This window comes from Aquarana catesbeiana, linkage group LG09, assembly GCF_042186555.1.
Source record: "Aquarana catesbeiana isolate 2022-GZ linkage group LG09, ASM4218655v1, whole genome shotgun sequence".
Taxonomy (NCBI): Eukaryota; Metazoa; Chordata; class Amphibia; order Anura; family Ranidae; genus Aquarana; species Aquarana catesbeiana.
Window position 1 is genome coordinate 231,747,163 of NC_133332.1, and position 12,484 is coordinate 231,759,646.

The 12,484-nt window shown below is 43.0% G+C and overlaps 1 protein-coding gene across 2 annotated transcripts in view; it reads right to left on the reverse strand.

The window, feature by feature from the left end:
• MAN1B1 (mannosidase alpha class 1B member 1) overlaps nucleotides 1-12,484 on the reverse strand; it is a 64,294-nt gene that overhangs the window by 13,571 nt on the left and 38,239 nt on the right. For both annotated transcript variants that reach the window (XM_073599930.1, XM_073599929.1), the window contains one exon: nucleotides 5,412-5,543. In XM_073599930.1, the coding sequence (XP_073456031.1) occupies nucleotides 5,412-5,543 (132 nt within the window). The remainder of the gene's footprint in view (nucleotides 1-5,411; nucleotides 5,544-12,484) is intronic.

The following is a 12,484-nucleotide window of genomic DNA, read 5'->3' on the forward strand; positions in this document are numbered from 1 at the left end:
TCACTCCCCAGTGTCATGTGACTCGTTAGTGTTACAAGGTCTCAGGTGTGAATGGGGGGCAGGTGTGTTAAATTTAGCTCTTACTCTCTCATACTGGTCACTGGAAGTTCAACATGGCATCTCATGGCAAAGAACTCTCCGGGGATCTGAAAAAAAAAAAATTGTTGCTCTGCATAAAGATGGCCTAGGCTATAAGAAGATTGCCAAGACCCTGAAATTGAGCTGCAGCATTGCACGGTGGCCAAGACCATATAGTGATTTAACAGCACAGGTTCCACTCAGACCAGGCCAAAGAAGTTGAGTGCACATGCTCAGTGTCATATCCAGAGGTTGTCTTTGGAAACAGACGTATGAGTGCTGCCAACAAAGCTGCAGAGGTTGATGGGGGGTCAGCCTGTCAGTGCTCAGACCATAAGCCACACAGTGCATCAAATTGGTCTGCACGGCTGTCGTCCCAAAAGGAAGTCTCTTCTAAAGATGATGCCCAAGAAAACCCACAAACACGTTGCTGAAGACAAGCAGATTAAGGACATAGATTACTGGAACCATGTCCTGTGGTCTGACAAGACCAAGATAAACTGATTTGGTTCAGGTGGTGTGAAGCGTGTGTGGCGGCAATCAGGTGAGGAATACAAAGATAAGTGTGTCTTGCCTACAGTCAAGCATGGTGGTGGGAGTGTCATGGTCTGAGGCTGCATGAGTGCTGCCGGCACTGGGGAGCTACAGTTCATTGAGGGAACCATGAATGCCAACATGTACTGTGACATACTGAAGCTGAGAATGATGGCCACCTTTCGGAGACTGGCCCGCAGGGCAGTATTCCAACATGATAACCCCAAACACACCTCCAAGACAATCACTGCCTTGCTAAAAAAGCTGAGAGTAAAAGTGATGGACTGGCCAAGCACGTCTCCAGACCTAAACCCTATTGAGCATCTCTGGAGCATCCTCAAAACAAAAGGTGGAGGAGCGCAAGGTCTCTAACATCCACCAGCTCCGCGATGTCATCATGGAGGAGTGGAAGAGGACTCCAGTGGCAACCTGTGAAGCTCTGGTGAACTCCATGTCCAAGAGAGTTAAGGCAGTGCTGGAAAATAATGGTGGCTACACAAAATATTGACACTTAGGGCCCAATTTGGACATTTTCACTTAGGGGTGTACTCACTTTTGTTGCCAGTGGTTTAGACATTAATGGCTGTGTGTTCAGTTGTTTGGAGGGGACAGTAAATTTATACTTTTTTACAAGCTGTACACTCACTACTTTACATTGTAGCAAAGTGTCATTTCTTCAGTGTTGCCACATGACAAAATATAATAAAATATTATACATAAAATGTGTAATATATACATACAGACGTGCATCTCAAAACTAGATCAAAAAGTTCATTTCTTTCAGTAATTCAATTCAAAAAGTGAAACTCATATTTTATAAAGCTGCGTTACACACAGAGTGAGATATTTCAAGCATTTTTCTTTCTTTCAATTTTGAGGATTATGGCTTACAGCTAGTAAAATCCCAAAATTCAGTATCTCAAAAAACTAGAATATATTTAATGGGGTCAAAAAAAAAAAAAAAAAAATTTTCAATACAGAGATGTTGGCTTACTGAAAAGTATGTCCTTGTACAGGATAGTACGCACTCAACACTTGGTCGGGGCTCCTTTTGCATTACTGCATCCATGCGGAGTGGCATGGAGGCGATCAGCCTGTGGCTGCCAATCCTCTATGGGGTTTAGGTCAGGCTATGGAAAATTTTGCATTTCATTTGGAAATCAAGGTCCCAGAGTCTGGAGGAAGAGTGGAGAGGCAAGAATCCAAGTGTGAAGTTTCTATAGTCTGTGATGATTTGGGGAGCCATGTCATCTGCTGGTGTTGGTCCACTGTGTTTTATCAAGTCCAAAGTCAGCGCAGCCCTCTACCAGGAAATTCTAGAGCACTTCATGTTTCCCTCTGCTGACCAACTTCATGGAGATGCGGATTTCATTTTCCAGCAGACATTGGAAAATTGGCCAGCAAACTGACCTGACCTAAACCCCATAGAGAATCTGTGGGGTATTGTCAAGAGGAAGATGAGAGACACCAGAAACAACAATGCAGACGAGCGGAAGGTGGCTATCAAAGCAACCTGAGCTTCCATAACACCTCAGCAGTGCCACAAGCCGATCGTCTCCATGCCATGCTGCACTGATGCAGTAATTCATGCAAAAGGAGCCCCGACCAAGTATTGGGTGAATACTATTCTGGTGGTCTGTGTTTTGAAACGCTGCCAAATGGCTTCAACGATTCCAGGATTGCTCCCCGACACATGATGTGGTTCTTCCTGCTGACTTGTATATTCCAGCGGCAGCAACCATTTAGCACACTCAGAGCTGGGAATACTTGCAGCGGCCAGGGATCGGCATTTTATCAAATGGACTGCCAGAAAAATAAAAGACACTCAGAGTCACTATTCAAAAGTGACTCTGTACTGAAGAGGTCACTTTAACCACTGTCCATTTGGCACCTCTCGGTCCTTTAAGAGCTTTCAGATGCAGGGAGGCAGGGTTTATGATCATGTCACCACCGTGATTGGCTGTCACTGCAATCACATGATCGGAAAGCTCCTGATCGTAAGCAGCAATTGGGAGCTGTTTAAGTAGTTTAAGTAACTGTGCCAGGAGTGGTCTCGGCACAAATGTGTCGGCTAAGTGGTACGCAAATATGCGGCCACTCTGCACCAAGGCCACATGCTGAGAGAGACCGCTCATTTGCGTAATGTCAGCGCCTAGGGGTTAAGATAATTGCAACAATAAGTCAACACTTGTTCTCAATGAAAATGCACCACCTTTAAATATTATTATCGCAGCATATTAAAGTAGAACAAAATGGGTTTTTTTCCCCTTTTTTGGATAGAGCAAGGGAGGGTTATAACCCATCAGAAATTTTTCTATCCATCTGTGTCTCTTTGGAGAGATTTCCCTTCACTTCCTGTCCCATAGACAATCCATAAGTGAGAGGAAATCCCTGCAAATTAAGGGAATTCCTTGGGTACCCCAGATCACCAGAACTAGTGTCTCCATGGGAAGATTTCCCCCCCACTACTTTTCTGAGGACAACCTAAAATTTGGGATTTTCTTTACTTTCACTTATAATGATAATGGTAAACAGGGCAAAAAGAGCATGAATCTCCCTAATGGGAGCACAGGCAATAAAAAATGACAGGGGTCCTAATCCCTCTCCACGCTATCCAAAACAAAATGTCTTTAATTATACTTAAACCACTTCAGCCCCAAAAGATTTCACCCCTAATGACCAGGCCATTTTTTGCAGTACGGAACTGCGTCACTTTAACTGACAATTGCGCGACTCTGTACCCAAAAACTTCATTTTTCCCCCCAGAAATAAAGCTTTCTTTTGGTGGTATTTGATCACCTCTGCGGGTTTTTATTTTTTGCACTATAAAAAAATATATATATTATAATATATATATATATATATATATATATATATATATATATATATATATTTCATCGGTTTAGGGCCCAGTGATGGTGAACCTTGGCACTACATGATGCTCATGCACTCTGCAGTGTAGTTGAGCATCATGGGAAATGTAGTTCCATTTATACAGTAATCAGTGCATTTTTATAGTACTGATCGCTGTATAATTGACAATGGTCTCAAAAATGTGTCAAAAGTGTCCAATTTGTCCGCTGCAATATCGCAGTCCCAATAAAAAACGCAGATCGCCGCCATTACTAGTAAAAATAAATAAATAATGCCACAAATCCCCTATAACTTTTGCGCAAACCAATCAATATATGCTTATTGCAATTTTTATTACCAAAAATATGTAGAAGAAGAATACATATCGGCCTAAACTGAGGAAAAAATTTGTTTAAAAAAAAAAAATGGGGATATTTATTATAGCAAAAAGTACAAAATAGTGTTTTTTTTTGTTTATAGCACAAAATATAAAAAACCACAGAGATGATCAAATACCACCAAGAGAAAGCTCTATTTGTGGAGAAAAAAAAAGGCGTCAAATTTGTTTGGGTACAGCATCGCACGACCACGCAAATGTCAGTTAAAGCGACACAGTGCTGTATTGCAAAAAAATGGCCTAGTCATTGAGCATCCGAATCTGAAGTGGCTGAAGTGGTTAATGGCATTTTTATTATGATTTTTTTTTTTTTAGTAATAGCGGTGATCAGCAATTTTTAACAGGACTGAGACATTGTGGTGGACAGATCAGACACTTTTTTGGGACCAGTGACCAGTGCTATAAAAATGCACTAATTACTGTATAAAATGACACTGGCAGGGAAAGGGTTTCTAACTGTGGGGGGAGGGGACTGACAGGGAGTACAGAGAGATCGCTGTTCCTAAACACTAGGAACAGACGATCACGCAGTACTTCCCTGTCAGAACAGGGATCTGTTTGTTTACATTGATAGAAACTTGTTCTGGCTCTCTGTGGAGCGATTTGCGGGTGGCGAGCGGACAGCACTGCCGCCGGCCACGCGCATCAGCTCCCCAGCCGTGCAGCGCGTGCCTGCTATAACTGTTAAAAAGGGACCGACGTACAGCAACAGCGATTCACGGGAACAAGCTGAACTGCGCAGTATAATGACGGCAGCTGGTCGGCAAGCGGTGAAAGCTCAACCCTTTTTATATTTGCAGAGGGCAGACAGTCATAAAACCAAAAAGTCTTTACTGGCTACATACTAAAAACACACTCGTAACAAGCCAACGCTTTTCGGTTGCAGCAGTCTTTCTCACAGTGCTACCAGTGTGTTTTAGCATGTAGCCAATAAAGAATTAGATTTTATGGACTACACCAAGTTGCCAGCTTGAGGTTACTTTGGATCTGATCGTTGAAGTGCCGGAGCACTACAGCCAGAGCAACGGTCCTCAGCCACTAGAAGCCAAATATGCGGTTAAGCTTGGGTATTTGCTGACAATTTACTGGTAATAGGTGAACTGTAATTCTGTTTGGTCTGTCTTGTGATTAACACACCTCTGCTACAGTTTAACCAGGTTGGTGACCTCACAATTCACTGTCACAAAAGTGAACTGCTTGGATAAATGAGGGTTCAGCCCTATAGCAACAAAGTACTGAATCCTGTGTTCACCTGCTTCCCAACTCCACACTGACAGCACTATGCAAAGCAACAGAACCCTAAATGGCTCACCCATCCACCCTGCCCCCAATTATCACTTTAGAGTTCTAGTGTGCACAGGATTGTGGATAAGAAAGGCAGGGGAAAAAAAAAAAAGATTCCAAAATACATATAGTAGTAGTAAAAACATGGCAATATTCTGCATTATATAACATATATAAAACATATGCATGTGCCCACAATGCTATGTACAATATAAAACGGAGAAAAAAAACAAAACAAAAAAAAAAAACAAGTGGCTTTAATTACCCGTGTGAACTTGTTGAAGTTCTGGAGAATTTCCCAGCCCCAGTCCTGGTATTTGGTGTCACCAGTAAACCGATAGAGATAGAAGAGACTTTCCACCGTTTCTGGTCTTAGCAGGTTGTGCCGGTCTGCTGTCTGCAAATATAAAAAGGACAACATTTGTACAAGACAGAAATACAAAGCAAGATCAACAACTAACTGGCCACACCCCAATTAGATGCTCTGCAGATCTGATCGATCAGTCAAATTTACCAATAACTACGAGAGCCTGTTGATTAGATATAAACTGAAACATTGGTTTAGCTGGGGCCTAGTTATCAGTAAAACTGACTGTTGATCTGTCTTAATTTACCAACACCATAGGATGCAGGATCGATCTAAACACTGTATTCAAATCTTCTCCATGTTGGTATAGGAACCCAACTACACCGCTGCTGCTACAAACAGATCAAACCTTCCTGTATAGGACTAGCTCTAGGATCAGTATTACAATAATAGGACAAGGCAGAAGGGTCATCAGTTGCCCTTGGAGCCTGCAGTCTGACTCTGTTTGGTTTCAGTAGTGCTGCATCTGGTGCAGGGCATAGTAAGTATGCAGAACAGGGCTTGTTCGTGTTGGGTGTAACTTTAGGACTTAAAAAAAAAATATTCTTAGGGTCAGGGATTACAAGTTTTATAGCGATATTAAAAAAGGCAAAAATTGTATTCATGAAATAATAAACATGTAATATAGAATATATAAAACACAAAGCGCTGTGATGCTAAATAGCTGATAATTACACAGAAAACCAAGTGAGGCTGCTATCAAAAAAGAGTGTTTTCAGAGTCACTTAAAAAGAATAAATAATGATATTTGAAGCGCTTCACAATGTGCATAAAAATGAATATATATGAATAAATATAAATACTCAAATAAACCCAGCGGTGAGTAAAAATTCCTAAAAAAAATCAATTTTTACTCACCGCTGGGTTTATTTGAGTATTTATATTTATTCATATATATTCATTTTTATGCACATTGTGAAGCGCTTCAAATATCATTATTTAAACATGTAATATACTTCCTTGCTCTGTGCAATGGTTTTGCAAAGAGCAGCTCAGATTCCTCTTCTTGGGCCCCCAGTCAGAGCTTCTGGCCCCTCCCTCCTGAGTGCCCCCATAGCAAGTAGTTTGCTATGGAGCAAGCTCACTCACAAGCTGCTGCTCTGTGTGCCCATTCACACACGGATTGTCGCCCTCTCCTCACTGGCTCACCTACTGCGATTGACTGTAGCAGGAGCCAATGGCTTTCTCAATCAATGAGGAGGAAGAGACCTTGGAGAGCCTCTGTTCTTGTGCACATCGCTGGATTGAGATAGGGCTCATGTAAGTATTGGGGGGGGGCTGCTGCACACAGAAGGATTTTTACCTTCATGCATAGAATGCATGAACATTAAAAATCTTAAGCCTTTACAACCATTTTAACCACTTGCCGACTGCCGCACACACATATAAGCCGGCAGAAAGGCACAGGCAGGCAAATGGGTGTACCTGTACGTTCTTTGAATTTGCCGCCAATCTGCCGCGCGCCACGGGATTGATCAATGTTCGCCGGCGGCCTGTGATTTCGGTGAGGAGAGGCAGAACGGAGAGATGCCTATTGTAAACAAGGCATTTCCCTGTTCTAACTAGCAACATGACAGAGATCTACTGCTCCCCGTCATTGGGAGCAGTGATCTCTGTCATGTTGTAGTGAGCCCATCCCCCCCCCCCGCAGTTAGAATCACTCCCTAGAACACACTTAACCCCTTGATTGCCCCCTAGTGTTTAACCCCTTTCCTGCCAGTGTTATTTATACAGTAATAAGTGGCTATTTGTAGCTCTGATCGCTGTATAAATGACAATGGTCCCAAAATAGTGTCAAAAGTGTCCGATGTGTCCGCCATAATGTCAAAGTCCCGATAAAAATCGCAGATCGCCATTACTAGTAAAAAATATTGCTTTTTAAATTAACATTTAATTGACAATCCCAGCAGTTCGCATAGGACAGTGTGAACTGCCGTCGGGAGACATGCGATGTCAGAACCCGCATTGGATACTGGCTCTTATTCCTATTACAAGGAATGTAAACATCCAACACATCTTCTTGAATTTGAATCTGTGTTTCTTTGATTGTATTTTCATAGCTTGTTTTTATCCATTTGTATAAATAAAACACCCTTTTACTTCATGTGTACTGTGTCTGAGGTACCAAGATAGTTAATTTTTTTCCTCCCTTGGGAGGTGATTAGGGGAATTGCCTCCCTCCTATTCTCTTGTAATAGAAATAAGGGATGACAGGTCCTCTTCATGGAAAGAAGTGGGTTCTATAAGACCCCAAATCTCTCCTCTACTTTTGAAAGCAAAGAAAAAAACATTTTTTTTTCTAGACTGGAAGTGACATCACAATGTTTCTCCGGTCCTCCTAGATCATAGAGGTGATCAGAGACGATCTGGTCTCTGTTTACCTCTATGGCCAGCCAAGTGGAATGTTGGATCCTTTCCCGTGCTCGTCGGTAAGAGCAGGAGCCTGAGAAACACCAGTGAGCTTCTGAAAGCAATCCAGAAGCTAATCAGCTGCTCAGATCGCTCTTATGAGAAACAGAAATGCCAACTGAAAAGAGAAAGGCAGGGGTTATGGCTGATAGCTTCAGCCATAACCTCAGTAAACCACTTAAATCCGCAACATATATTTACGTATTGCAGTTGTCAAGTGGTTAAGGATTAAGGAGGGCAATTAAAGCACTCCTAAAAGGTTTGTATGACAGTCTATAAAAGTGTGAAAATAGGATTTTTTATTACAGCTTACCTGTAAAATCCTTTCTTGGAGAACATCATGGGACACAGAGCCTTAAGTAATTACTTAATGGGTTATAGGCCACCTTCAGGTGTTGACACTGGTTATATCCAATCAAGGAAGTTCACTCCCTACATAACCCCTCCTCCTTCCAGGAGCACATCAGTTTTGTAGCAAAAGCAATAAACTTAATCCCAAAAGAGGGGCGGGACCTCTGTGTCCCATGATGTACTCAAAGAAAGGGATTTTACAGGTAAGCTGTAATGAAAATCCTATTTTCTTTATCGTACATCATGGGACACAGAGCCTTAAGTAATTACTTAATGGGACGCCCCATAGCAATGCTACTTGAGGGGAGGGAGAGGCAACCGGCAGGGTACCCACAGACTTGAGGATTTATACTGCTGCCTGCAGCACACTGCGCCTGAAGGCGATATCCTCATACCTCCTTACATCCACCTGATAAAATCTTGTGAATGTATGCACTGAAGACCAAGTTGCGGCCTTACAGATCTGAGTCATGGAGGCCTGGTGACGCACTGCCCAAGAAGCACTAACCGACCTGGTAGAGTGCGCCTTAACTTGAAACGGGGGAATCTTACCCCTTAAATCATAAGTTTCAATTATCACTTGTCGAATCCACTTAGCGATAGTGGATTTTGACGCTGTCTGTCCTTTCTTAGGACCCTCTGGCAGAATAAATAAGACATCAGTCTTACGAATCTGAGCAGTTTCCTTAAAATAGATTTTCACTGCTCTCACCACATTAAGACAATGTAGTGAATCTTCTTCCCTGGAACATGGTTTTGGAAAAAACAATGGCAGGACAATATCTTGGTTCAGGTGAAACCTGAAACCACTTTTGATAAAGTCTGGACAAGGGCGTAACACCACTCTGTCCCCTAGACAATTTAAATATGGCTCTTTACAAGAAAGAGCAGCCAATTCCGAAACCCTCCTTCCTGAGGATATAGCAACCAAGAATACCAACTTCCTTGTCCGAAGGACTAGGGGAATATGTTGATTTGGCTCAAATGGCTGTTTTTTGTAACACAGACAAAACTAAGTTCAAGTCCCAAGGGTTCAAGGGAGGTTTGACGGGCGGAATAAGCCACGTCACCCTTTGTATAAAACCCCGGACTAAAGAATGAGTAGCAAGTGGTCTTTTGAAATAAGACCGATAAAGCTGAGACTTGGCCTTTAATAGTACTTAAGGCCAATTTCATTTTTACCCCTAATTGTAGAAAGGCAAGAATTCTGCCTATGATATATCTCCGAGGGTGCCAACCCTTCACTCCAGGAAACATAAGCCCTCCAGACCCTATAATATATAATTCTGGAAGCTGGCTTCCTTGCATTAATCAGGGTAGAGATAACTGACCCGGAAAGCCCACGTTTCTTCAGAATGTGGGTTTCAATAGCCAAGCCGTTAAATTTAGAGACCATAAGGTAGGATGGAATATCGGTCCCTGTGAGAGCAGATCTGGCCATAGTGGGAGGGACCATGGGCCCTCCACTGCCATCTTTACGATTTCTGCATACCATGACCTTCTGGGTTGACTAACTTCATGTTGAACCTGGATGCTAGAAGATCTACGTCCGGAGTCCCCGGTCTTTGGCAAACAGCCCGAAATATGTCGGGGTGAAGAGACCATTCCGCTGGAAATAACTGCTGGTGACTCAAGTAGTCCGCCTGTCAATTCTCTACTGCCGGAATGAAGACTGCCAATAGGCATGGAACATTCCTTTCTGCCCAAGTTAGAATATGGTTCACCTCTCTCTGCGCTGAGAGTCTTTCGGTGCCCCCTTGGTGATTGATATAAGCCACAGCTGTGGCATTGTCGGATTGAATCCTGACAGGACAATCCCGTAACCTGAAAGTCCAGATCTTTAGGCCAGACGTACTGCCCAAATCTCTATTATTCAATATTGATGGCTGGCATCCGTCGTTACCACTTTCCAGATGACTGGTCTGAAAGGTTTTCCTTTCAGCAGATTCTGGGTTAATAACCACCAAGTGAGGCTTTGGGACACTCTTGGGGACAGCTGCATTGGCAAGTCTAAAGCTTGAATTTTGTTCCAAGCAGAAAGGATACTGTTTTGCAACAGTCTTGAATGAAACTAGGCATAGGGAACTGCTTCGAATGAAGCCACCATGGTTCCTAGCAACCTCATGCAAAGGCGAATGGAGGGATCGCCATTGGACCTGACCATCCGCACTAACTCTCTTATGGAGTTGATCTTGAGGGAAGAACACCTTTTCCTGGGCTGTGTCCATGATCAGACCCAAGTACGCCAGCTTTTTTAGCGGTATTAAGGAAGATTTCTCTAGGTTGAGAATCCAACCTTCTTTTTTCTTCAGAAACTTTTGATGAGCAGGAAATATACGGACATGCAGATATGCATCCCTGATGTCGATTGATGCCAGAAGTTCTCCTCCAAGGATAGAAAACGGACATGATCATCTCCATGCGAAAGGAGTGGATCTTAAATGAACAGATTTAGATTTCTTAGATCTAGAATGGGTCTGACATCTCCATTTTGGTTCGGTACCATGAAAAAGTTGGAATAAAACCCCAAACCTTGCTCTTTTGTGGGGATCTGTATGATCACCCCTTGAGATATTAATCGGTCTAGTGCCTGAACAAGAGATTGTCTTTTCGCTGGATCTTTGGGAACGCTTGACCTCAGGAAGTAAGACGGTGGAACGTCCTGAAATTTCAGCTTGTACCCCAGCGTTACCGTGGAGATGACCCATCTGTCCTGAATTTCTTCTCTTCAGACTTCTTAAAACTGCAGAAGTCTTCCCCCCACCTTGGTGAGGGGGGTTGCCTCTTCATAATGAGGCTTTAGGATTCTGGCTTGCAGGTTTCCGACCTCAGGACTTCTTTTGAGCCTGGGTCTGACTCTGAGATCTTCCTCTAGAGTGTTACGGCAGAGGCCGCCGCCCTTGCCTAGAGGCAGAAGTCCCTGGCGTAGGGGAAAGAGCCCGTTTAAATGAAGGGCGTTTATACTTTCTTTTGACTGGCAAAAGAGTACTTTTCCCATTAGAAATTGTTTGGATATATTTCTCCAAATAGTCACTCCTCATGAAAAGAGCCCAGTTATAGGAGGTCTTTACATGGTGCTTCAGCTGACCAAAATTTTTTAACCACGGGATTCTACGCATAAGCACAAGCATAAGCGTAAGGCGGGACGCCTGGTGAATAGAATCTTTAATAGCATCTATGGCAAAGCATAATGCTTTAAGTAGTTCAGCCAAATCCCGGGCTTGTTGTGTAAGAAGCTCTCTAAGGGCCTGTTTAAATTGGTCCTTTAGGGATTGACAGACGCTTATTGCAGCAACTGCAGACTGAGTAATGGCACCTGCCATGAAAAAAGTAGATCTTAACAGGGATTCCAACTCCTTATCTGTTGGATCCTTAAGCATCTGTGCATTGTCTACTGGACAAGTTAGGCCTTCATTCACATTGGAAATCGCAGCGTCAACTGCTGGTATTTTCCATCTTTTGGAGAATTTCTCCTCCATGTGATAGAGAATTGCAATTTTCTTAGGAGGGAGAAAATGCTTATCCGGGTGATCCCATTCAGAAAAAATAAGCTGTTCTAGTAATGCATGTGCAGGAAACACATGCAGAGGTTGAGAGGGTTTTAAGGAACCCAAGGGAGAAACCGAACTTTCAGGAGACTCCGTTAGGGATAGCATGAAAGTAGAACGAACCATCTCCTTAAGAGATCGTATCAGCAATTTCTCAGATTTGAGAGGCTGAAAAAGGCTCATTTACCGTTGTTTCCTCCGCAGAGGAATCATCATCGGTTTGTTTTTTCTCCTGATGGACTGAGGGTAACACCTCATCCTGTGCCCACTGTTCCCCTTGCAAAGGTTCTGAAGTGGGGGAGGGGGGTCTAGCAAGCTTCCCATCCATCTGAATGGAGGATGCGATTAAAGCTGCTACTCTTCCTTCCAGACCCTGCAGGGTGAAGGAAAGGACATCTTCAGTCACGTATACAGGGGCGAGATGTGAGAAGCAGTTGCACCATCAATTTGTTCCAATGGCTCACCCTTGCTTGCCATAACTGGTAATTCAGGCGAGGGTGACAGCATAGAAATGCGACTCTGTATTCTAGCGCCTGGGGGTGAAACCTTTACTTTTTTGTTGTGTCTTTTTTGGTAGGCATAGTCCTAAGTACAAAAACAGAGGCACTATACAAATTGCACTTAATCGCTGAAAATAGTCATGACATTTAAAGCTGCTATAAA